This window comes from Galeopterus variegatus, unplaced genomic scaffold (genome assembly GCF_000696425.1).
Source record: "Galeopterus variegatus unplaced genomic scaffold, G_variegatus-3.0.2 Scaffold1443, whole genome shotgun sequence".
Classification (NCBI taxonomy): domain Eukaryota; kingdom Metazoa; phylum Chordata; class Mammalia; order Dermoptera; family Cynocephalidae; genus Galeopterus; species Galeopterus variegatus.
This window is the reverse complement of record NW_007727554.1, coordinates 312,362-334,420: the sequence shown is the minus strand read 5'-3', so window position 1 is coordinate 334,420 and position 22,059 is coordinate 312,362. Positions and strand designations below refer to the sequence as shown.

Here is a 22,059-nt window from a genome sequence, read left to right as displayed (position 1 = left end):
GTTCCCCACTAACAAGCCCAGCAGAATTTCTGGTGGCCTTTCACAACCTATTTCTATGGTATCACAGCCAGACACTGGAAGAAGGCCCAGGTAGGACAACGAGCCCTACGAGATATCAGCAATTACATGTAAGACAGGAGCTTTGGCAAGGACTGATAATTGACCACCGGTGAACCAAAAGCCTGGTAATAGTCCCTTAATTTTATAGAGACTTTATCCGTGATCAAAATTGTACTGCCGAATAGAAAAAAGAACAAATTTCTTTAATAAGTGGCACCCAAATAATTGTTTATCCACAGTAAAATAAATGAAATTAGACTTTAAATTTCATATCAAGTGGATTAAAGAACTAAGCATAAAAGAATATTTTAGTAACACAAAAAACTCAAACCATAAAGGAAAAGGTTGGTGAATTAACTACATTAAAATTAAGGAGATTTCATTGAAACACAACTTATGACAAGGGATGACAAAAGATGGGAGAAAAATATTTACAACATGATTGACCAGATCTTAGAGTAAAATACAAATGCAAAATATGAAAAATATTTAAAAGTTCTATAAAACAATATAAACATAACCAACCAATAGCAAAATAATTGGACAGATCACAGAGAAATAAGAACATTAAGGAAACGTAAGAACCTGGCATTTCGCTCATTACCCATGAAGTTTAGCCTCCTAAAGCCACAATGAGAATCTCACACCCACCAAATAGGAAGCAGTAAACAAGTCTGGGGGTATCAAGGAAAATGCACACCCTGCAAGCGAGCATGTGGTTGTGGTTGGTCAGACCAGCCTGTACACATGCCTGGGGCAGACCTGGGGACCTGGCTCTGCAGCTCTAGGTGTGCCAGCGGGAGGGTAAGGTGGCCTTCCGGGCAGTGGGTGTCAGATAACAGATGCATATTGACAGTGTGCCCAGCCTAATGCCACAGAGAAACACACGGAGGTCTCCATCCACCCACTAACCACAAAGACCAGACAAACCAGGTGACAGCCTTCGAAAACTTCAAGGTAGCAAACTACAGGAAAGCACGGGAGTGGCTAGCAGGGAGGGAGTAAACTGTGACTAAAGGATACATTTAGGTTCTGGAGGAGGAAACAGTCCAGATGCCTCCCTTTCTCGGTTTTTTTTTCTCAAAGAGAAGTTGTGTATGAATCGATGGATGTCTTAAGTACCTTAAGTAAAAGCCAGTTCAAGGTGACTAAAGGATACATTTAGGTTCTGGAGGAGGAAACAGTCCAGATGCCTCCCTTTCTCGGTATTTTTTTCTCAAAGAGAAGTTGTGTATGAATCGATGGATGTCTTAAGTACCTTAAGTAAAAGCTGTTCCAAGGAGCCAAATAAATAAAACTAATGAAAGTCACATTTTATGATCTTAGTAATACAGTCCTTAGTGAGCACAGCAATGTTATGGCTAATAATGAGAGTGCTACTAAATTATTTGAATGCCTCCCATCACTGATAAGCAGGAATAAAGCATTTTATCAATTATCTTTAATTATACCTTGAAAGTCACAAATAGCAACACTGAGACACTAGCAAGAGTGAAACGATGTTATCAGGTCTCATATCTATGTTATCATGAATTCAGCTCAATGCTGAATATAAGAAAAGAAGGTGCAGCAGTACATTCACTGGGTGGGCAACTTGCACCCTGTGTCCTATGCTGTAGCCACCCCCCCACGGCCTTGTACCTTTCCCCTGGGACTCCTTCAGCTTTGTGGTGATCCACTGCATAGCTCTGGCTGAGATTTTGGTCCCGAAGTTTCTATCAAAAGGAGAGGGTGCTCCGCCCTGTTGGTTAAAGTTACATGAAACATTAGTTACACAGCAATACTTTGATTTTTTGAAATCAAAATAGAGATAAAAATTTCTATTATTTAACAAAATTCACATAATGTTTTTAAGAGACTCAAATTTGCAACAGTGGTTTTGTTTTTGCATAGTTCTATGTCCTTGTATATAGTTGGAACAGTGCAAAAAGCAATCTGTCGTTCCTGTCGCTTGAACGAGCCCGTCAAGCCTGCCCATGGAGCTCCTTCCCCTGCTAGGACAAGGGTTTTAAGTCGTCACGTGAATGACAGCTTAGTTTTGTGTTTGGCGGGACCATTGGCACACCTGCTGCATGTGGCCCAGCACGTTCTTCCTGCAGTCGAACACCCCTTTACCCTCCTCCGAATAGAGCTGGTAAATGAAGTCGGTGGTGTAATTTTCACTGCAGCTCTCGTTTCTGAAACAAACAGGAAGTAGTCGAGTTCATCCACCCAGCAGCAGGTCTGGAGCTTGCTGACAATGTGCTCTGCCCGTAGTGGCTGCTGTCCCTTATATGACTCTGCATACAGTGGTCCCCCCTTATCCGCAGTTTCACATTCTGCGGTTTCAGTTACTTGTGGTCAATCACAGTCCAAAAATATTATCTGGAAAATTCCAGAAATAAACGATAAGTTTTAGATTGCGTCCTGAGTGGTGTGATGAAACCTTGCGCCGTCCTGCATCTTCCCGCCCAGGACGTGAATCACCCCTTTGTCCAGCAGATCACGTTGTAGATGCCACCCGCCCACTGGTCACAAGTAGCCGCCCCAGTTATTACCCCGAGAACACAGCAGATATGGGCTCAAGGCTGTCCTCGGTTCCAGCATCCACTAGGGGGCTTGGGATGTATCCCCTGGGATAAGGGGCACTATTGTATTTTCTTCTTTCCTCATAAAGGGCAGCTTAAGAAAATGATTTAGAGATAATCTTCCAAAATAAGAGACTTCAAAAATAAAATTTTTAAACCACACTTTAACTACTTAAATGCAAGCAAATTTTTAACAAAACACACAATTTACTCCTGTATTTCTAAAGTATTCACAGAATCAGTGGCAAAGAAATGATTGCTCATTAGGTTTTTAGATCGTAAAATAGATTCTAAAAACCTGTATTTAGAATGAAAATAAGATGAGAAATATTTTCCCATTACCTGAGCACAAGACCCCTCTGAATGGTGGTCTTCATTTTCTCCGTCAGGTGTTCTACATTGGACTAGAAAAGTGTTTTGTGAATTAATCAGACAGTAAGCATCTATTAAGCACCTACTGTATGCCAGGTACTGCATGATTCTAAGGGCTGGAATGAACGCAGCAGTGAATAAGAACGAGAAAGGGTCACTCTTGCAGCTGGTGTTTTTGTGAGAGACTCCCATAAGCAAATAACACGTCAGATATACCACAAACAAACAAGTGTACCAGGTCGTGAGAAGTGCAGTGGTGGCAATAAAGCAAGATAATGCAGTGCGCGTGAGGGTACTTCAAAAAGTTCATGGAAAAATAGAATTAAAAGATAATATTAATCTTTGCATGAACTTTGTGAAGACTCCTGGTTTGATGGGCGTGGGGGCCCCATCACTGGGCATATTTATTGAGTCAATGGAATGCACAAGTTCCGGAAATGCTTTCCAAAATAAGTAGGTTTCCCTTCAAAACATCCATGTTATTCTGGGTGTTTGTTTGCCTTGCGCTTATGCATTTATCTGTTGCTCCTTATCTATTTTCATAACAGTGTTTTCTATCTCAGGGCACTCAGGAGAAAATATGTTGCCTGACTTACACAGAAGATCATTTAACTGCCTCATGAACATTTTCTGAACAACAACAAAAAATTTTATGGATTCATATTTATACACAAATTTTGTAAGGAAAAGAGAACTATATCTTGAAAGAGGAAATGTGCAAAAACATCCTATTCAATTCATGGGAGGAGGGTGCAAAAGGAAGGTGATTTTCTAGTGACTCACCCTAAAAAGTGAAGTTTTTACATATAACCAAGTCTCAGTCATGATGACATTTCTTAAGCATGTACCATGCGCCAAGAGCCATCATAAAGTGCTGGTGAGACATGATCTTTTGGTAGATTTTTGAAGCATAAATATTTAATTCAGTATTGTGAAGAAATTCACAGCTGAAGTGTCCATGTCATGACAGTGTTAACACCAACCATCTCTCCACTTGACATAGCTCAGAAACAGATGCTATCATCACTTTAAAGAGCATTGCTCAAGTTGTCTCATCCGCCAATGCCTGTGACCGCCTGCTGAGTGTGCTGAGGGTCCCACCAGGCCCTGGACTCCGCTCCAACCTCCTTGCATCCAGCAGCCTGTGGGGACTCTGGCCATGCCTAGGCCCATTCGGGAGCAGAGACCTTGAGCCTTGAGAGGAGCTGCAGCCACAGCCAGGGTGAGTCCTCATGTAAACTCTGGGGTGGTGTCAGCGGAGGTGCTGCCCCACCCTGCTAGGGGTGTTGGTGGTGGGGGGCTGTGAATACTTTGAGGGCGGTGTATGAGAACTCTGTGCCTTCCTCTCAATTTTGCTGCAAACCTAAAACTGCTCTAAAAAATTGTTATTTTAAAAATATTTTTTAAAAGCAGCAGCATGCAGCAGGGAAGTGCAGCACGATGGGCTCCTGTTTTGTTTCTAACTGTCGACAGGTGCCTCTGCCACGCTGACAGCACAGATGTAGTGGGAAGCCCACATCAAGTCCCCGGCCGTCTCAGTGCCCTGGTTCAGTGTAGCTTCTCTTGGGAGGCTGCAGGGCCCCCTCCAGGAAGGAAGCTTCCTTCCAGCGACTCTGTCTCCCCAACCTCAGACCACAAGGACACCCAAAGTTTGGGGCTGTTCAAAATATTTCAAAAGGCCTAAGAGAAACTAATGAAGTATCAGATCCCATTAAGTGAGTTAATATCGTCCTTAAACGACAGACCTCAGAAAAACATTAGCTACTTAATGGGTGAAATCATTTACTTATAGACAAAAAATACATAAGGATGAGTCTTCACACACAGAATGAGAGGCTGCCTCACCCAGGCCTATTCTTGTCACCCTAATACTGAGAGAGGTGCACCTGCATGCAGGGAGCAGGTGATCTGAAGTGTAGAAGATGTGGAGGTCTCACAATGCCACCCGCCCCTCGCGAAGCAAGCCCACAATCACAGATTACTCATTTGAGCACTGGGTAGATCCAGGGAGCAGCCTCGCAGAGGCCCACCCCTCACTTACCTGCAGGTCCCTGATATCAAATGGCTCTTCAAAAATGTAGGCAGCGTCTGCGCCAGCTGCGAGCCCTCCCATGTTGGCCAGGTAGCCACAGTAGCCCCCCATGGTCTCGATGATGAACACGCGGCGCTTGGTCCCGCTGGCCGACTGCTTGATGCGGTCACACGTCTGGTCACAGAAGAAGACACCATCATTACAGCCCAGGACCTTGGCCAGCACTGGGCCCAAGGCCTGCCTGCCCCACCCCACGCTGTAGCAAGCACCTCCCCAGCCAAGCATGCGGCCACCACTGCAGACACAGTGTGCATAGCTGCCAGACACACATCAGCCTTCGAAGGGCCCTTGCCCGCGATGGCCTGGCTGCCACCTCATCCTGGGTGCCTTAGGAGGTGATGGGGAGGATAGTACCTCCAACCAGCTCCTCTACTTTGCCTTCTGGACGTGTCCTTGCTAAAGCAGCTGTCGCAGATGTCAACACCGTTAGCTAGGGTGAATCTGGATTTTATGGGAATGTCAGCTGCCTGCCCGGTCGATGGGAATCTCTGTGCTATTTTATCTTTTCTTTTGAAAGTGCCCTGTGATTTTAGAATTTGTATCACCTTCAGTCCATCTGTGGTTTACATCATGTTTAGGGCACCTCTACTCAAGGACACACGGTGGTTTCTTAGAGCGAGCAGAGAAACATTCTGGATGCACAGGCAGCAGATCTATAATCAAACGTCTCGTCACCTGCCCTCCATGATGACTCATGCTCAGGGGAGAAAATAACAAAAGCCATCCTCCGCTTTCCCACTGCAGCACGTGCCCAAGTCCCCGCCAGAGCTTCTAACCGGCTTGTGGCAGCCCCTCTTGGACCCTCCAATCCATTCACACAAACTAAGCTCCATCTACAAAAAACACAAATCTGCCCGAGTTCTTGCCTTGCTAAAAATCCTTCACTACTTCTGTGACCACACGTCAAAGCCTTTCTATTTAACCCCTGGCCCTGAAACTCCCGCACCAGGTTGCAGCCTGGCTCCAGCTGTCGTCCAGGCCCTGGGACGGGCCACACTCCAGTCCTCCCGGGCCTTTGCTCGTGCTGGGCTCTGCACTTCGGATGTTCTGCAGGCACAGTGGTGACTGCACAGCAGCCCCCAAAGTATCCCGGTCCCGCTGCCTGGGACTTGTGAACGTTACCTTACATGGTGATGAAGTTACTAACTGAGACAGGGAGAATATCCAGGATTACCCAGGTGGGCGACAGTGGTGACTGCACAGCAGCCCCCAAAGTATCCCGGTCCCGCTGCCTGGGACTTGTGAACATTACCTTACATGGTGATGAAGTTACTAACCGAGACAGGGAGAATATCCAGGATTACCCAGGTGGGCGGGCCCTGGGAGGCTGGATGTAGAGGCACAAGGCCTGGCACCAAAGCACCCAGAACGCACGCTGGGGCCTGGAAGGAGCTGGGGCAGGCTCTTCCCTGGACCCCACACCCTGTTTCAGCCGTGGCTCCAGCCTCCAGGGCGATGGAACAGCAGGTGAGTGTCACTTTGAGGCACCACGTTGGTACTCATTTGCTACAGCAGCCACAGGAAATTGAAACGGGCGCCTTCCTGCCGCCTCAGCTCTGAGCCAGAGTCGGATGCTGCTTCTCAGGAAAAGGCTGCCCAAGCCCCAGGACAGACCGCTCCCTCTGTGAGGGGCTTCTCTACCCAGCAGGTCCTTCCTCTAGAGGAATCAACCTGGTAGGCCCTCCTGCAATTACTCATGTGCTTACTCCATTGCTGTGTCTTCCTCACTAGACTGCAAACTCCACAGGGCAGGGATCAGGGCTGGGCTTGTGCCATGCAGTGTCAGCAGCTCCTGGTGGTACCTCCTGCATGGCGAGCGCTCCGTAAGTGCTGGTCACTGAAGGAAGCAAATGCGTATCTGAAGGCTTCACTTAGTTAAAAATAGTAAGCCATTCCCGCTGTGCCCCTGCAGTCACCAAAGTAGTTCTGTCAAGAGTCACGGGTGGGAGAAGGACTTGCAGAGGGTCACACCCCTGCCCGGCATGTGGACAGCAGCCATGAGCCAGACAGCGGGCAGAGCCAGCGCCCACAGTGTCTCACCACAGACGCGCCTGGCAAATGCAATGCCCCCCTGCACCCAACACAGGCTCCCCCAGCAAGAGCCCTGGGAAGGGTCCCACTGCAGGGAAAGCTCCAGGCTGCAGCTCAGACACCACCAACACTGTGCAACACTCCTTCTTTAAAATATAAATCAACTGTGAGAAGATAGGGCAGAGTTTGACTGCAGTGTTAAGACAGAAAAGAGAAGTGGGAGGTCAGTTTTCCTATGACTGTGGCCTTGCTTCCAGGTAGCTGACATCCTCAGAACTCAGGCAGCGACCACATGGGGCCAGGGTGGGCAGTGGGTGGGTGGGGGTCCCATTCCTGCCCAAGCAGGGACCAGCAACAAGTGCAGCCCAGTAGCTCGTGTGCGAAGCCACGTGGAGTAGAGAGGGTTAAAGTAAGTGTGAGCATCTAGATGTTAGAGTTAAGCCAGGAAGGTGCCACCCAGTGACAATGCGGCTAGTAACCCTCTGCATTTCATATGCAAAGAAACGACTGCGGGGAGTTTCAGTGCAGGGCCCTGCATAGGTGTGACATGGGAATGAGCTTGACCAGCTCTGCAAGGCCGTCCCCCTGTCTTCGGAAAGCACTACAGACACAAGCCCGCAAGGGAGACACTGAGCCATATCTGTCATGAGAGTCAGTGCAACACTCGAAAGGAGAGTAGCATGCTCGGGCCTAAGTGAGGGCCTTTCCTCCCTCCCCTGCATTACAGTTCAACTCAGAGCAGAGCCTAGAATAAAACTGCTGTTTTCCGAGGTTCTGTGCCAAGTTGGACTAAGGGATCTCTCCAACAGAATCATGAGCGATTTTTTTGTTGCAAATTCTGGAGCCAACTCAGATGTGAGCGGCCAAAGTGAAAGGCCAGAGCTGCCTTGCTGGGAGTCACTGTCCCAACCCCATCATCCTTTTTCCTGCCCAGTGAGGGCCTCTGCTGCAGGGAGCTGCCAGAGCTCTCGTGTCCAGCGCACAGACCACGTGGAGCGGTCAGTGCATTGGAGACCTTAAGTGCAGCATGGTTGCCAGTGCCATGTCCCAGTCCCGCTGGATCAATGCCTCCCCATCAGATGTGTTATGGGTAAAAGCCGCCTCCTGGTACAGAGCAATTTTATCTCTTAAAGTATATCTCAGCTCACCAGGAAGGGTGCACTTCCAGCAGTGGCCTGGAACTTCCTTTGCCCAGATCAACACGGCTCTGTCCTGGAACTGTCATACTCACTGGCACCCAAAGGCGCTTTCTGCTTGCTCCTGTGACTTTACCACGATCTACCTATTAGCTCTGGGCAGATCCTTTGCCCAGATCAACACGGCTCTGTCCTGGAACTGTCATACTCACTGGCACCCAAAGGCACTTTCTGCTTGCTCCTGTGACTTTACCACGATCTACCTATTAGCTCTGGGCAGGAGCAGCAGGCCTCCCCAGAGAGGGGCTCCACAGCTCTTCTTATTTAGATGTATAGACATATTATCCAGAGGACTGTGCATAACATCTTATTTTTAATCAATAGAGACAGGCTTCCCCCAAAATAGAGAAACTAGAAAAATTCATCCTGTTATGGAAAGTGTGATATATAGTCAAGCTAATGGAAAGAAAAAGAGTAACAGTACATGTGGCTCATTCATTCTGGAAGATTAAATGGGTTTCCCCTTTCAGTGTCTACTTCAGGGGGAGAAGCAGAGGCCCCGAGAATGGGCACACCTCCTGGGGCAGGAGCAAGCATTGGGACAAGCAAGCAAAGCTGAGCGAGAGGTGGAGGCTGAGTGCTTACGTGGACAACCACGTTCAGGCTGGTGTCAGAGCCTAGGCTCAGGTCTGTGCCCGGGACATTGTTGCTAATTGTGGCGGGCACCACGCATAGGGGGATGCAGAACTCCACGTGGCTGCCCCGTGCCTCGGCCATCTCCAGTGCACCGTAATAAGCCTGCGGCGGCGGCACAGCCAGGCAATGAGTGGGCACCCTCACGTCCCCTGCCAGTGACTGGGTGTGGCTGGGGCTCCAGGAAGGTGGCAGGGAGGGGCCCGAGTTGCCAGCGAAAGCTGCTCCATGCAGGTCAGTGGAGCCAGAGAGAACCCCAGAGTTGCCCCCAGGCAGGAGCAGGATGAACCTCAACAATGCAGGGCCACAAGGCACAGCTGGTCCTCATCTCAGTGGCAGGGCCAGAACAGGCGCCAAGCAGTTAGCAAAGCAGGTGGCAGGCAGGAGAGGGGCAGGGCTGGCAGCAGTTAGTCATGAGCAGGGCAGCTGTGCCTCTCTGGGCGTCTCAGAGCCCTTAAGCCATGGCATTTGGGTGTGGAGAGTTCAAGGGCAAGGCCACGCCTTTACCTCTCTGCAGGCAGGTGGGGTCACCCGCAGTGCAACAAGGCTTGTGATCACACTACCACCAGCCGGTGCTGCAGAGCCCGCTTCTACACTCTCCCTGCTCTCCGTCAGGACAGACCATGTTCCTCCTCAAGGGAGCTTTCATTCCTTCTTGGACCTTGGCAATCAATATATAAAGTAGGATGGGCCAGCAACACCCCATTCACCACTACAATTCCAAGTGGAAATTGTTTGGCTCTCATGTCAAAAAGGTGTTTATTTAACAGGTGTTTATTTAACAGGTGGACAGAGGTTTTCAGATCTGCCCGGGAGAGGTAATCAGGTCAGCAGTGAGTAGGACACAGGCCCACTCACCCACTGTTTCTAAATCCAGCTCCAAACAAAGCAAGGTGTACTTGTAATCTGTTTGGTGGCAAAACCATCGCACTCCATATACAGCCTTTTATGTAACCCACTAAACATGAGCAGCCTTAGACTCTGCTACAGACATAGTCTGAATGCAGAGTGGGACTCGCCCTCCTGGGCGTCCTTCAGCAAATGGCTGTGCTCTCGTTATCTGCCTGCAATCCAAAACATTCTGGGTCCTAGAGCCTGGGTGGCCTGAGGATTCGGAACAGTGGGTGGTGGACTGGCTGTAGGTTAGTTCTCAGAGTGGTCAGTAGGGATGAGAGGGGCCATTCAGCACTGGGTGAACACGGGGTGCAGTGTGAAGGGGGCTCCTCCCCCGGGCACAGCCTGCAGCCCATCCCCTGGTCACTGGTCATACGGGCTCTGCCTTTGGGACTTGGATTGTGGCAGTTCTTTGCAGGACTTCATTCAAAACACCACCCTACTTCAGAACCCAAAAGATTCATCCGGAGATGTGCCATTGGAGGCTCCCCAGCACTTGTAAGAAAGATGTTTTCACTCACTCTGCTGGGGAGCCATCTAGCTCAGGGTTGATCAAAAACAAGACCTATGGAAATAAATGGCTGTTCCCCTGAGAAGGCTCTTGGGGAGGCCACAGGGCCTGAGACATAGAGGAAGGTGGTGCCTCCACTCAGCTTGAAACCCGAGGTGACAGCTGGATTGTGTAGGTGCCTGCTGCCTCCTGCCCCCATCATCCTTTTTCAATCTCCAAGAAAACAGGAGGGAAACTTCAGGGTGGGGCAGGGGGCATGGGGGCCTCTGCCCAGAAAGTAGAAAACTGAAGACAAAGGAGAGTCTTCTTCTAGGTCGTACAGGAGCAAAAGTGACCCTTCTCTGGGTTCCAGGTGTAGAGATTTTAGAATACCATTAAGACTTTGTGCTATCCACATTGAGAAAAGTGGGACGGACTTTTAGGGATGTAATGATGGTTTTCAGTGTCTCTGTGATCCTAAGTCAGGGCTATCTGCAGGGTCTGTTGTCACTGCCTGCTACCTCACGGTGATCAATGTAGCACCCACTCAGTTCACATGGGTGTGTTTTTTATTAGAACAGTCATGTGCCAAAGTCAAGGAATGAAAACGAGGTCCAGCTGAAAAGCCCTACAGCTACATTCTGAGAATATTCTAAATACCTTCTCGGGGGTATTTTATTAATTTTGCTCTGCCCAGAAGATCCACTAACCATATGCTGCTTATGTTGAATCTGTCTCAAGGATACATCTGCAAGCTACATATCAATGCTGGCAAGAAGGAAATACTCAGTGAGAAAATGATTATTTATCCAAAGACAACTATGGTTAATAACACACGACAAGCTTCAGGTTTCTCAGCCTCAACGTGGCTGACATTCCCAGCAGGATAACTCCTGTTGGACTGTCCTGTACAAGGTAGGATGTTGAGTGGCATGCCTGGCCTCCACCTACCACCAGGTGCTGGGAGCACCCCTCCCAGTCCTGACAACCAAACATGTCCCCTTGTCATTGCAGATGTCCCCTGGGGGCAAAATCACTCCAGCTGAGAACCACCAACCTCTGAACAAAAGGAACCGGTTGGTACTGGGAGACGTCTGCAGACTGTAACCCTAGATGCTACCCAGGGCCAGGCTGCGAACCACAGTAACCAGAGTGTCTAGATAGGAGAGCCCAGGGAGCCCCTCAGGCTGTGGCCTGCAGGTGGCCTGTTTGGGACACCTGTTCTCAGCTACTGAGTAAGGTGGGTGAACTAAGGCCAGCTCACTGCAGGTTCCCAATTCCCAAGGGCTTCCTTGATCTTCCAGGACAGCAGCAGGAGGGATCCAGAGCGGCCCCGTGCCCTCATTTCCTGGAGACAACGCCAGCCCCTTTCCTTCTGACAGCCAGCCTCGCCGCTTCAGACCCCAATCCAAACCTACGGAAGAGGGTTCAGCTTCACTTTGCCTGCACCCAACAGAACTCTGGAAGACACGGAGCAATTTCAACATGCCACATCCATATTTCAGTCCTTTTACCTTTAGGATACACCTGTCTTACCCTTCGTCCAGCTCCTGAGCAGTCACAGCGTCCACTGAGGTAACCCTGACCGCCTGGCTTCACGTGACTAGAAACACCCACGGCACCAAGACAACTTGGCTCCTCAGTGCCCAGAGACAGTATCAGCAGTGACGACCCCCCAGTTACCACATGTGGTCGAGCCTGAAGCCATCAGGAATGATGGACTACTACCTAGTCACTTTTTCTTTCTCACAGGTTATCATGGGTTAACCTAGCCTTGAGAAACTCAGATAAGTGAGGCACCAAATTTAAAAAACAACATAAATCACAAAATCCCTCTAAGGAAAGTAAAAGAAGTGCGATAGATAATTTGGTATTTTTTCTATATATTTTGGCTTTCAAATTTTTAATAATTCACATGTGTAATATATTTATAATCTGAAAAAAAATTTTATAGCAGAGGACCCTGAAATTACAAAGTGGGAAAGTCTCATTTTCATGCCCGAAAGTGCATGTCAGATACCACAGCAGATAAACACCAACCTCAACCAGTACCTGCAGGAGCCCTGCAAATGACAGCTGCCAGATTCCCACCCATCCCCCTAGGGCGGGCTCAAGTCAGGTAACAATTAGGCAAAAAAGAAGCTCCCATTGTGTGTACTGCAAGCTCAGCTTATGTGGATTCAAAATCCAGCTGAGGCAGGTAAAAGAACAATTAAAAAATGATGAAATTCATTTTGTGAAAGACATCGATCTTTATGTTCACAACCTGATGATCGATTAAGAGCCCGAGTCAGTCCAACAGCAGTGAAAGCAGCAGCGACAGTCACCAGGAAAGCTAAACCAGTCTAAGGAAGAGGTCAGTGATTGCAATAAATCAAGCAAACACCCCTTCCAGCACCATGAGCACAGGAAGCACTGGGCAGGTCTCCGTAGTACAGAAACTGCAGAAACACTGAGCAGCTCAGAACAGCAAGAGACAAGCTCTGAGCATTACTTACCATGGACTTTTATTTTTAAAGTGTTTTGTTTTTTATTTACGAGTACTAGAAATAAATCTGATGCCAAGGGTTTAAAAAAAATCTTAGAAAAATGTTTGTGAGAACTAGATCTTACAAGGAAAAAGAAAGCTTGAAAGTTTCTGAAAAAATTTAGAAACTGAATTAAGAAAAAATATGAAATGTGCTGTGTGTTAGATACTGATCTTCAAGCTCTCATGTGAATTTCCAAGTGTGGCTTACAAATATGATACTAAGAATGTATTTCTATGTTTCATTATTGCCTTTTGGCCAAAAAGGAAAAGGAAAACTAAAATAGCATTAATATTGTTTCAGATGTAGTTTAACATGTCCAATTTACAAACGGAAAAATAGTGTTAATGGCCATGACCAAAAATATAATAAATGCACATGGTAGATTCAGGTCAATGAATAAAACTATAAAATATTCAGTTCATTTTCTGCCCTTAAAGATTAAAGCAGGGGCCCTCCGACCCAGGATTGGCTTATCACGATAAAATGTGACAGGCTCGCAGTAAATTAGGCTCAGCAAAAAAAAAAAAAAAAGAGAAAAAGAGAAAAGGAAACAAAAACGAATTTACTGATGATCCACATCACGAATGCTGTGCTCCAGCACCACCTGAGCTACAGGTGCTTGCTGTCACTGAGTGAATTTTGGCAGGGGAACATCATCCCAGCCGCCACTTAGACAAAGAGGTGATGAAAATGTGGTGAGCTAGATCAACGATGTTCAGAGCCTGAGAGACTTTTTAAATACACTGATCTGGAAAAAAGAGTCCCACTCAGCGCATGTGTGTGGAAGCAGAGGAAGGTCATTCCTGGTGCACTGGTAGACAGAAAAGGCCAGCCCAGTTAGCGCAGCCAACATCTGCTTTGCTGCACACATGTACTTACATCAGTGATCGTGTTCAGAGCTGTGTCTGCCCCGATGCTGAAATCAGAACCGGGCACATTGTTGGAGACAGTGGCAGGAACCATAACCATAGGGACACAGAACTCCTCATGTCTCTCCCGGGCAGCCGACAGCTCCAGGAGTCCCAGGTAGGCCTGTTAGGTAAGTGTGAGCAATTGTGGGGCCAGGAGAGAGAGGGGAGAACCACAACAGCACAGCACCAGGGTGCACAGGGCTGCCACGGAACCACTAAAACATCAACACAAAGACACATCAAGACCGCACAAAGGAGAACACAGGACATTGTCATTTAGAAGCAAGACTAAATCTTGTATTGCTAGATTCTTATTAAGGAAAAGCAAAAGGTTATCATGAGACTGATCTTCACTAGTTATAAAAAAATTAAGAACCACAGTCCAACATGTGATTTAAACAACACAATCTAACCATACAACTACCTTCCTCTCTAAACAGTCCATGGACTTCAAACTTAAGAGAGAAAGTTACTGCTATAGACCTGACATTCCTCGGAACTCCCTGAATAGAAGAACCCCAGTTCAGGAGTCAGGCTTCCACTTCTGGGTCAAGTGGCTGTACTGAAACAGGGTCAGTCTTACGTCACATCCTGCCACTGTGTCTTTCTTCTGCATTACAATTATCCAGTGGTATTTGGACCTGGGAACCTACAATCCCAGTTCATGGAGACTAGCCCCCAAGTACTATGCTGGATGAAGCCAATTCAGGGTTGTCCCTCATGCCTACAAAACTGACCAGCAACTTAACACAGAAACATTAACGTACCTCAAATCCACCAATAATCAACAGGGCATTGATGTTATGCACACGCATCTGGGCCGCGATCTTCTCCAAATACTTTCCTGGGAGAATACTGAAAACAGTCACATTAAGAGGGGAGGTCAGATGCCGACAAGCGTCACCTTCTGTGATGTCCCTCATTCTGGAAACTCTGTGGAAGCCCCTCCCACCTCCTGCCCACCCTGTGGCTTGGAGAAGCAGAGGGTGCCCTGCTTGTGCCAGTCACATGGTGCGGGGACCACAGTGCAGTGATCATGGCCCAGCATCACACCCTCAATCACATCAAGGTGTTTGTGCCCACCATATTGCTCTTCACATAAATGAAGTGAGGAATTACTGCAGGGAGTGTCCACAAGTTACCTGCTCCACTTTCCAAGCCCCGGGACCCATCCCCAGCTCCCTAAAACGACCTGTCCTTCCTGGAGCGAAGGGCAAGTGACTACCCCGGTGCCTCTTCCTTTAGTAATCCCTACGGGAAGTTCGAAGAGGCCTCGGCACCCAGCTCCTCCTCTAGACCATGGGCTTCTGTTCCTCCTTAAGAGCAGGTCAGAGTCAAGATTTGGAAATTACCGTTTTGTCCCAAGAATGGACCCTCCTTGGCCAGTCCAGCCTCCAACATCTGCCCAGCTGATTTCTTTGATCTAATGAGCAAACACACAATGAAACAGCCAAGGTAAGAAAGAAGAGGGGATAAGAAAGCCTTAAAATCAGCTCAGATCTCTGCACCTTCACCGGGCTGTCTTCCCATAGAGACATGCAGAGCGCTAGGAGGCCGTCCTCCTGGCGATGCTGAAAGAGTCAAGATGTGAAACGGATGACTCCTAAGCGTAAACAATGGATGAACACTGCCAAGGGTACCTGCCTGTGGGGGGCTCTGCGTTTCACCCCCATCACGTGCATTAGATAGAAACTTTCACTGGTCAAATGCTGTCACTGAGAAGGAAAGTTAACATTATGGCTTTTAGGTTGATAAAATATTAAAAGAAAAATTCTTGTCTTAAAACCTAAAAATACAAACAAAAAAAACAACTAAAAAACTAAAAACCTAGATGAGTGGTTAAGCAAATGCTGCTTAACCATATAAAGAAGATTCTGTGGTGGACCCAGCAAGGACCGCGGAAGGAGAACTTGCCAAGGATCACCTCCAGCCCTGCCAGCCCTGAGCACATAAGTTAACTAACTTGGGTAAATTAACCTGGGTAAGTTAACTATCTTGCTGGACCCATTACTATGTGGTGGTGTGATTTCTAGGGGACTTGTACTTGAACAGATGAACATTATACAAGCATACATGGCTAGTGGTAATCCAAAATGGAAAGATGTAACCAGATAAATAGTTGAAGGCAATATTTCTTTACATAAAGCAAAGAGCAGTTTAGGACCAGTTAATCTCCTAAAGCCTGAACAAGGAAGACGGGGAAGCAAGGTTCACCCAGGAGGGAATGGCTCCTGGTCCCTCTGAGCTGCTGAGACCCATGTGGAGGGAGCCCTGGTCTTACCCACTGCTGTGCCTCAGTTGGTCCATTTGGAAAGTGGATTGTCTGTGCTTCCCAGGGCCTCCTGGGCTGGCGTCCCCTCTTCTCCGTCCACTCTTAACAGTGAAGCCCTGCGGGCTCAGTCCTTGGTCTCCTTTCTCTCCTACTTCTGCTCTTGCCCTTGGGAAGCTCCTTGAGTCCCCCACTTTTATCCACCACCTAGATGCTGAAGCCTTCCAAGCCCACATCTCCGGCCCACACCTCTTGAAGACGCCAGAACGCAGTGTGCACCTGCCTACCGGACACCGCTGGGACGTGTGGCATTTTCAGCTCAGCATCTCCACGCCTCGGCACCTCACCTTTTCCCACCTCCATGAGCTCAGGCCAGGAGCAGGGCAGTCTTGCCTCCCTGTTCACACCTGCATACATCTAGTGAGCAAATCCTATGGACCCTGACTTCAGAATCCATCCAGAGCCTTGAAGACCATCTCCAGGGCTGCCAGACAGCACCATACCCCAGCACCTCTCTCCCAGTTACTCCAAAGCCCTGGCTGGAATCCCTGCTTCCTGCTCTGCCCTTGCCAAGCACACCAGGTCCTGCAAGACCCCATCAGCACTGCCAGGCCCCTGCTTGAAACCCTCCATCTCACTCAGCACAAATGCCAAGCTCCTTACGACTGTTCACAAATAACCATCCTGATCCCTTTTCTTTCCCCATCCTCCTCTGCTTCCCTCTTGCCCCCGCCCCCAGCACGTGGCCCCAGCACCCTCAAACATGGGCCATGCCCCACCCCAGGGCCTTTGCACCAGCCTTTCTGCCTCAGCTGACATCCCTGATGCTCACATGGGCCACTGGCTCACCTGCCTATCCTCAGTCTGAGAGCGGCCTTCCGCAGCACTGCCTGCAGGGGCGTCAGCAGCCCCCGCAGCACTGTCCCCTCCCCAGTGTGTCCCTGACGCAGTGCTCACTGCCTATTAAGATGATGGCTCACTTCTTCTCACTCATCATCAACCTGCTCTCTGAAACTTAAACTCCACAAAGCCAGGGGTCCTGTCTGCTTTGCTCACGCATTTAATTCTACAGTATAAAAAATGAACAAAGCATATATTTGTTGACCAACTGAATGAATGAATAACATTGGCCCCTACTGTCCTTCATTACAGACAGGATTTGCAGCCTCACTGTCCTGTTTTAACATCCTGCCTCATGGGAACTGGGTCAAGTCAGTTCATATCTCTGCACCTTAGTTTTCTCATAAGGAAGATGGGGATAATATTGAAGATTCATCGTGGAATTTAAATGGGCAGTATGTGTGAATCCCGTAGAACGAGTGGACATAGTAAGCCCTCAAGAAGTGTTGTCTGTTTTCACGAAGGTTTCTATCTTATATCTCAGTGAGTGTGTGCGTGTGCCAGACCCTCTGAGTTTCCCCAGCGCTCTGTTTAAACCTGATCACAGCTCCATGGGGCGATGGCACCTTCTTCGCACTTACGGTAGGAGTCCATCGGACCTGGAGGCACTGCCATCTCCTAGTGCCTTTTTAAAAAAAATATATCCAGTTTTAAATTGACAAATAAAAACTGCATATATTTATCATGACAAAATGATGTTTTTAAATACGTATGCATTGTGGAACAGCAAATCAAGCTAATTTGCATTACCTCACATACTTATTTGTTGTCATGAGAAGACTTAAAATATACTTTTTTAGTGATTTTCAAGAATACAATATGTTGTTATTAACCATAGTCACCATTTTGTACAGAGATCTCTGGAACTTATGCTTCCAGTCTAACTGAAATTTTGTATCCTTTGACCAACATCTCCTCAACTCCCGCATCCCCACCCCCTTGAGCCTCTGGTAACCACGATTTTAGTGCTGCTATTAGTACAACTTCTTTAGATTTTACATGTAAGTGCGATCTTGCATATTTGTCTTTCTGTGCCTGGATCACTTCACTGAACATGATGTCCTACAGTTCCAGCCACATTGTCATAAATGACAGAATTCCGTTCTTTTTCAGGGCTGAATAGTATTCCACTGTATATACCACACTTCTTTTATTGCATATCCAGTCAGGCTATTACCTCTTAATAAAACTTGAAAATCTGAAAATATGTTACACCCTGTGCTTAAGTCGAGGGCCTAGAATCTAACTCAGGATGGATTCAAAAGCAGAAGCCATAACTCAAGTGAACAGTCATGATTTTCGCACCACCACAGAATCTGGGCTGTGAGCACTGGGAGGAGGGACTCGGGGACTGGCCTCCCCATGTACACTGACATCCAGGTTCCTGGCGTTTGCTTGCCGGGGCCTGCTGGGAGACTCACCTGGCCTTTGGCCAAGCCATCGAAGCCGTCGTAGATAGCGAGCATCCTATGGCCATCGGCAATGCCCATGCGCACGGCCGAGCGCACAGCTGCGTTCATTCCAGCTGCGGGCGCCCCCACGTTGATGATGGCCACATTGCAGTTGCTCTGCAAGACAGGAGAAGGAAGGCACTGGGTTGCTGGGCATGCACGAGCTCCCATGTGCTGCATACCTTGGAAGTGACCCAGGCCAAGCCTGACAGGTGACAGGCGACCCCACTCCACATGGGGACAAAGGTCACAAGGGAAGGTCCGTCAGTCATAGAGGTCAGGGGTGACCTTCCAGGAGCCAGCATCTGAGCTGGGACCCACATCGACCAGGTCAGAGGGTGCCCAAGGGCAGTAGGACGAGGGCATGGCCAGAGGCCGGCCACTCACCTTTGGGATCTGCCCATCCGGCAGCTTGATGGCAAGGCGCTTGTAGGTGTTCAGGTTACTCTCAAAGCTCCTGCAAGAGAAGGATGTTGTCAGTCACAGCTCAGAATGCAGGCCAGCACGCGGGCGCTCCTCGGCAGGGGCCACACAGGCAGTCCACAGATGCTAGGCTCAGTCTGTCTACTGGCTGTCGGGGAAGGAGGAGACCCTGATATATCCATGGAGCTACCAGTTTCTAGTTTGGAAACAGGCTAAGGAAAGACGACGTTCTTGTGCATCTCTTGTTCGTTTTTTAAAATGCTGGAAACGTGTCGCCTTGAACTTTGATCTCATTAGGTTCTGAAGAACCCCCCCACCAGTGCAAAAAAAAAAAAAACCACACACATGCCCCCTGCAAACACAGCACCTGGCGTACGGCCTCACTGTTTGAGTTTTTACGTTGAGATAGAATAAGCGCAACTAAATGGCCAAGCTCGAGGAACATGCGCTCCTCATCAAATAGAGTTTTCTTCACAATGACTCACCTCCCCCGGAGTTGTACAGCATCTTTAAATCTTCCCTCGTCCATCGCCTTTTGTACATCCTGAGTCTTTTTAAAAAGAAAGAATGTATCGAGACTGGGTGCATCTGGGGACGGGGTGCGTGGGGGGCCAGCTCGGTCCTTCCACGTGGCCCCACAGCCCACCCTGGGCAGTGGCCACCCCTGGACCACCAGCCGCCAGCTGCATCCTGTTGCTGTCCAGCATGGTCGGAGCCCCGGGGGCTTCCAAAACAAGGAAGCAGCAGCACCGCCAGTTCATGGCCATGAAACTGCAAGGATCTCGCTCCAGGAGAGCAGAGCCAGAGAAAACTCTCAGGCCAGGTTCTAGAAAATTCTCCACTTGATTCTGGTGTGGAAAGCAAAACTGAACACACCCTCTAGTAGGGGCTGAAGAACCCAGGTGCGGTCACAGCAAGCCCAGGGCAGTGGAGGGGCCTGGCTGCCCCAGGACAAAGGGCTCAGGCGCAGACACACCCAATGAGCCCCAGTTAACTTCAGGATCCTGGGCGAGTTATTTATCTCTCTGGACTTCAGTCTCCTCATTAGTAAGATAAGAAAAATACTCCTATTTCTAGTGCTGTCTCTGGTTATTAAAAACATGTCAGACCCTTAGGAAAATATGTAATAAGCAGCAGGTGCTCACTGAAGCTTTTAATAGTAAAATCTTGACATGATGGTGTGAACGACAAGCTGCATTATATCTGCCATGTGTTTGTCTCTAGAGGAACAGAAACTAATAAGCAGCAGGTGCTCACTGAAGCTTTTAATAGTAAAATCTTGACATGATGGTGTGAACACAAGCTGCATTATATCTGCCATGTGTTTGTCTCTAGAGGAACAGAAATGCTACGCATGCGAAACAGTCTCAAAATAGTGTAGCGCACAATGTTCAATGCTCTGACTTCTCACACTCACATACACACATACAGATGTGCAATGCACACACACACACACACACATAGATCCACACTTGCACAGACATACACACGCACATGCACACACACACCACCACACAAACATGTATGCACACAGACACACACTTTCACACATAAACGCAAACACATACCACAACACATACTCACAAATATGCATGCACACAAATACACACACGCATTCACACACACACAGACTGTACTCTTATGGGCTTTTAGAAATTATGTTTCTAAAGTTGCTTTCAACTAGTCCTTGACTTAATTACTTCTTTGTATATGTCATAAAAGGCATACACCTCTGGGCCATTGGAAAGACCAATTAACTTCAAAAAGCAAAAGATAATAATTTTTCATGCAACTAACTCTTCTGCCACCTCATCTACAGAACAACTGATGGGAAAACCGTGACTCGTTTTTCCTTCATTTGCTGGCAGGCTCTCCATGGCCAGGAAGGACTGGCACATCTCAGAATCTCACCAGAAGCCATTCCAAGGCCCCCTTGCAGATCTGAATGTCCCTGGGGAGAGGAGGACAAGAAGTGGCTGAAACTGGGGAGATTTAGCACTGTCTCATCTCTCCCTACGAACTACTACATCACAGGCTTCTCTCTCAGTCTCTGTCCTCCTTCAGCGTCTGGTGCTGGTAGCTAGAAACTTATAACTTAGAAAACAAGAGAGCTGCTGCGGCACGGGCATTGCGGGATGTGGGGTGGCCCCGGCCCTCAGCCCGGCCACACCACGCTCACCATCTGCACGCACTCCACCAGGGGCAGGCGCACCGCATGGTTCCCACTCAGCGACACAACGCACGCCGGGGTCTCGGGGGTGGCCTCCAGCAGAGCGACGACGGCCTCCACCCCCATGCGACTGGCCTGGAAGTGACAGGCACATGGATGGGTCAGAGACAGGCCCCCACCGTGTTTCACCTCCTCACAGGAGGTCCCACCTCTGGCCACTGGAGACCACCCCAGGATCCATGTCCTGCTTTCTTTCCATGGCCTGGAACACAGTCTCAGTGCTCACAGCCCTTCCACTTACCCCAGCCCACTGCCCTTTAACAGAGACACTGTGGTTTCCACAGCGAAGGTCAGAGAAGGTGGAGAGCAGGAACGTCAAGAACTGAGATTCTGGAGGCGGGACTCCTTCAGTCCCATCGATTTCTAGAAACCTATGCTCAGGAAACTGCTTTTCTACCTTGGGGTTTCCTTCTCCTGGTGTCCACATTGTCCCCGTGGTGGGCTCACTAACTCACCAGGCAAGGGGGTCTCCCCACGTCTGAGTGGGCACAGGCCTAGAAGTCACTCTACGCTAGCAAGTCTCCAGGGATCTTTCAAATAAAGACAAGGGACAGTTCACATCTCCAGGCATAAGCACCTTGGTCAGCCTTCATGGTAAATTGATTTCTATGTCTGCAGAAGTACTTCCTTCCTGGAGACTTGGTGAAGATGTCTAACACAATCGGGCCTCACTCACCAAGATCCTGTCAAATGCCGAGGGGGTCCCTCCTCGTTGCACGTGTCCAAGAATGGTTACCCGTGTGTCATAGCCCAGCTGTGTCACCACGAGCTGTGGGGAAATACCTCTGTTAAGAAACATGAAACTGACCTGAGCACACTACCTCAGACTTGGGAACAGGTACTGGGTGCTGAGAAAAGATTTTTCTAGTTTTTCTTCAGATCTAAATGGAAAATGGGTATTTTCTAAATTTTGTTTCCAGGAGGAACATTTAGTTGAACAGCTAGCTGAAATTTATTTTTTTAAAATGATGCTTTTATTATCAGATAAAAGTTTTGTCTCCCGCCTAGC

The 22,059-nt window shown here is 48.4% G+C and overlaps 1 protein-coding gene across 1 annotated transcript in view; it reads right to left on the bottom strand.

The window, feature by feature from the left end:
* Positions 1-22,059, bottom strand: part of PFKP (phosphofructokinase, platelet) — a 62,618-nt gene that overhangs the window by 2,398 nt on the left and 38,161 nt on the right. Inside the window, exons 9-20 of the mRNA XM_008577059.1 lie at positions 21,727-21,819; positions 21,000-21,125; positions 19,306-19,370; positions 18,785-18,854; positions 18,368-18,514; positions 15,130-15,200; positions 14,545-14,632; positions 13,746-13,898; positions 5,041-5,205; positions 2,970-3,031; positions 2,126-2,237; positions 1,702-1,801 (exon numbers count right to left, since the gene is read on the bottom strand). Of these exons, the coding sequence (XP_008575281.1) occupies positions 1,702-1,801; positions 2,126-2,237; positions 2,970-3,031; positions 5,041-5,205; positions 13,746-13,898; positions 14,545-14,632; positions 15,130-15,200; positions 18,368-18,514; positions 18,785-18,854; positions 19,306-19,370; positions 21,000-21,125; positions 21,727-21,819 (1,252 nt within the window). The remainder of the gene's footprint in view (positions 1-1,701; positions 1,802-2,125; positions 2,238-2,969; positions 3,032-5,040; positions 5,206-13,745; positions 13,899-14,544; positions 14,633-15,129; positions 15,201-18,367; positions 18,515-18,784; positions 18,855-19,305; positions 19,371-20,999; positions 21,126-21,726; positions 21,820-22,059) is intronic.